The sequence below is a fragment of the Nestor notabilis genome, unplaced genomic scaffold, assembly GCF_000696875.1.
Source record: "Nestor notabilis isolate BGI_N333 unplaced genomic scaffold, ASM69687v1 scaffold8967, whole genome shotgun sequence".
Taxonomy (NCBI): Eukaryota; Metazoa; Chordata; class Aves; order Psittaciformes; family Psittacidae; genus Nestor; species Nestor notabilis.
This window is the reverse complement of record NW_009936018.1, coordinates 1-3,520: the sequence shown is the minus strand read 5'-3', so window position 1 is coordinate 3,520 and position 3,520 is coordinate 1. Positions and strand designations below refer to the sequence as shown.

General features: G+C 56.8%; 1 protein-coding gene across 1 annotated transcript in view; it reads right to left on the bottom strand.

Moving 5' to 3' along the window:
- The window catches only part of LOC104408497 (methyl-CpG-binding domain protein 2-like), a gene marked incomplete at both ends in the record, with an annotated part of 5,401 nt that extends 3,041 nt beyond the window's left edge, over window positions 1–2,360 (bottom strand). The window contains one exon of the mRNA XM_010018128.1: window positions 2,201–2,360. Coding sequence (XP_010016430.1) covers window positions 2,201–2,360 — 160 coding nt within the window. The remainder of the gene's footprint in view (window positions 1–2,200) is intronic.
- Between the last annotated feature and the right edge of the window lie 1,160 nt (window positions 2,361–3,520).

Here is a 3,520-nt window from a genome sequence, read left to right as displayed (position 1 = left end):
AGCAAGCGGATCCAGTGGAAGGTGGCCCTGCCTTGGAGCTGGAGGAGCTTCAAGGTCCCTTCCAAGCCCCAGCAGATAAGCAGAGCATTGTGCTGTGCCGACTGGATCCCTCCTCAGTGACATTCCTCATGTCATGGTGTCTTCAACTAAACGCACCCACACGTCAAACCAGCTGCAGAGCAAACAAGGAGAACATTAGAAAGAACATGAGGAAAGGTGGAAGCAAACCTCCTCCTGCAGCCCTACTGCAAATTAACCCACCAAACACCCCCCCTTCATTGCTTATAAGCCAGGGAGACCGCACAGGGCTGAGACTGGAGATCCAGATGCTGCTGGAAGAGCACCCCACCGCCGTTGATGAACACCTCACAGTGGAGAGGAGTCATCGGTGCCTGTGACCCTCAGGAGCTCTCCACGCCGGGTGGCATGAGCACGTCAACCTGGACACTGAGTTCTGCTCTGCTCACGATGGGAAGCTCGAAAGGCAGGAGGCCAGCGAGGCAGGATTGCCTTCCAGCCACCACGGAACAGCTTGGGTTGGAAAGGACCTTCAGATCACCCAGGAGCAACCCTAACGCCTCACACCAGACCACGGTGCCCAAGGTTCTGCCCACCCTGGCCTTGACCACTGCCAGGGATGGAGCATTCCCCCCTTGGTTGGGCAAGTTGTGCCAGGGCCTCACCATCCCTCACAGGGATGAACTTCTTCCTCCTGCGTAACCCGCACGAATGGAACTGCCTCGACACGTCGGAGCGAGACGACTCGGGTCTATTTTGATGTTCCTCCTTGAAACCTAAGGGGCGGCCAAAGAACCTGTGGGGAAGAGCTCGGAGAAACCCAAACAAGCCATAAACCACCAGCAAGTTCATACACGAACTCGCCCAGGCAAGTGGGTGTCTTCTGGCCCCACAGCAGCAGCAGCAGCACGAGGTGGAGCCGAAGGCGACCACAAGCAGCCTCAGCGTGGATGAAACTTGCAGCACCGGGAGCACTTCTGGGGTCCTCAACATCAGAAGGACGTGGAGCTGTTGGAGCAGGCCCCGAGGATGAGCAGGGGCTGGAGCAGCTCCCGTGTGGAGCCAGGCTGAGAACATGGGGGCTGGAGGAGAGAAGCTGCTGGAGAGCTCAGAGCAGCTTCCAGGGTCTGAAGGGTGCTCCAAGGATGCTGGAGATGGGACCTTCCTCAGGGATTGGAGTGATGGGACAAGGGGCGATGGGTTCACACTGAAACAGAGGGGATTTAGGTTGGAGATAAGGCCGAAGTTCTTTACTGTGAGGGTGGTGAGGAGGTCTAGTGTGAAGGGCTTGGAACTAGATGATCTCCAGGTCCTTTCCAAGCCAACCCATTCTATGCCCCCCCTCCCCTTCCTTGGACTATCCCCAGCTTCTTCTTGCCCTGCAAAGCCTCACGCCTGCGGGAAGAAGACGCGGAATCACCCGAACGTGTGCTCTGAACACAAAGAGGAGGGCAGGAAACGCGTGGTGCACGCGTGACGAAAGGCAGACGCCAAGCAACGTCAGCGCACGAGAGGTCACCACAACTCCACTTGGGACTCCAAGTTAGGAGTTCCTCTTGGCCAAGGTTTGTAAAGGAAACCAGGAACAGCCCAGGGATCGAGCAGCTGAGAGGGAGCTCCACCTCCTCGTGGTGGCCCTGTGCGTTGTAGCACCAGTTCCCTGATCTCTGGAGGCTTCGGGCTTTTACTCCTCCTCTACTAGTCGCGTCGGGAGGCAAAAGGCCGTGCTGCTGGTCCAGAAGAACCAGACAGGATGAGGACAGTGAGCGAAAGGCCTGCTCTTAGCTAAGGGCTTTGTGGAGCTCCAGAGCTCTCCCAGCCACCCAGGTGCATCAGCCTCCCGGCACACGCTGCACCCATGACAAAGGGGGCACCACCTCATCTCACACCAGGAAGATGGACACAGCGATGGGCAGGTTGACCCAAGAGAACCTCTTGGCATCACCGGGCCCGACGACTCCCACCTAGCAGATGGCATCCGGGTAGACGAGGGGCACTGAGGTTCTCAGTCCCGAGCCAAGCGAAGCCGTGGAGCCACAGCTCACCTTTGCTGCTCACTCGCTTGCTCCTAGTAGTAGCGGAGCACTCCAGCCCCCTCACTGATCTACCAACCACACCGCTCCAGGGAAGGGAATTCTTGCGGGATACAGCCTGGAAGAGAGGGAGGGGGGGGCTAACAAACCTTATTTTGATTGAGAGACTCATTCCTTAGTTTCTGTTTGTTCTTCTGCAATTTACTGGGCATCATCTTTCCCGTGCGGAAGTCAAAACTGCTGAGATCAACAGTGTTCCCCAGGTATCTCGCCAACTGAGGCTTGCTTCTGAACTTCTTACCACTCGGACTAAAAAGAAGAAAACACTTTAGTACGGCTGGGGAGGAAGGGGGGGGGAAGGGCACAGGAGGACACAACCTCGACGGCGTTGACAACAGGGCCCCACCGCTCGCCCAAGAGCTCCCGCGTTGCCGCCGGCGGCTTTCAAGCCCAGCCGCCCCGCGCACGGATGGCGTAGGTTTAGGGAGGTCCAACCTCCCGGCCTCGCCAGGGGCTGGCTTGGCTGTGTCAGGCTCGTTGGGTTTTAGGAGATGGCCCAGTGAGGGGGAAGTTGGGTGAGCAGGACCCCTGAAGGGCAACCCCCAGAAGCGTGAGGAGCAGGGCTGTGGGCAAGCACAGCCCACGGGAGGCCCATAGGCAAGGCTGAAGCTGGCTAACGCCAACCTCAACTCCACAGCAACTATGTCGAGGCCACCAGAGATGTGCACAGCGAGGACTTGAGGGACATCTCTACTCAGCCACTGAAGACTGGGGAGGAGCAAAGGCAGGTAAAGGAAGTGAGCAAGGAGCAAGCAGGCAGCGAGCGGAGACGGTGCAGAACGTGAAGCGGGTCCAAAGGTGCGGATGTGTATGGAGATGCCACCAGAAGAAACGACCTCAGTCGATGGGAAGTGGTTTAAACCATCTTCAGGTTGAATTCTGGAAGGAATGTGGGTTTAGATTGGAGATTAGGAACCATTTCTTCCCCAAAAGCATTGGAACGGGCTGCCCAGGGCGGTGCTGGAGTCACCAGGCCTGGAAGTGTTCCCAAACCATGTAGATGAGGCCCTTGGTGCCAGGGGTTAGTGGTGGCCTGGGCACTGCTGGGGTGAAGGTTGGACTTGATGAGCTTAAAGGGCTTTTCCAACCTGGCTGATTCCCTGAGTCTATGATTATTAGCCCAAAGTGGAGTAACATCAGCCCCATCTCCAGTTCTCCTATGGTGTATCTACCCATCTTCACATCACACAACTTCCTACCCCCTTCACGTGGAACTAGATGATCTTAAGGTCCTTTCCAACCCAATCCATTCTGCATGAAGCCACCAGCCCCCTTGGGTGAAAGCAAAGTCCTATCCAGTGCGAGAAGCCAAGGAGTAAAGTCCTCCCCACCACTGGAAGCCAAAAGAGCTCAGAGAGTTCTTCACGCTTCTCCTCCTGAAGCTTTTGGGTTTCTTCCCTTTTCCAAGT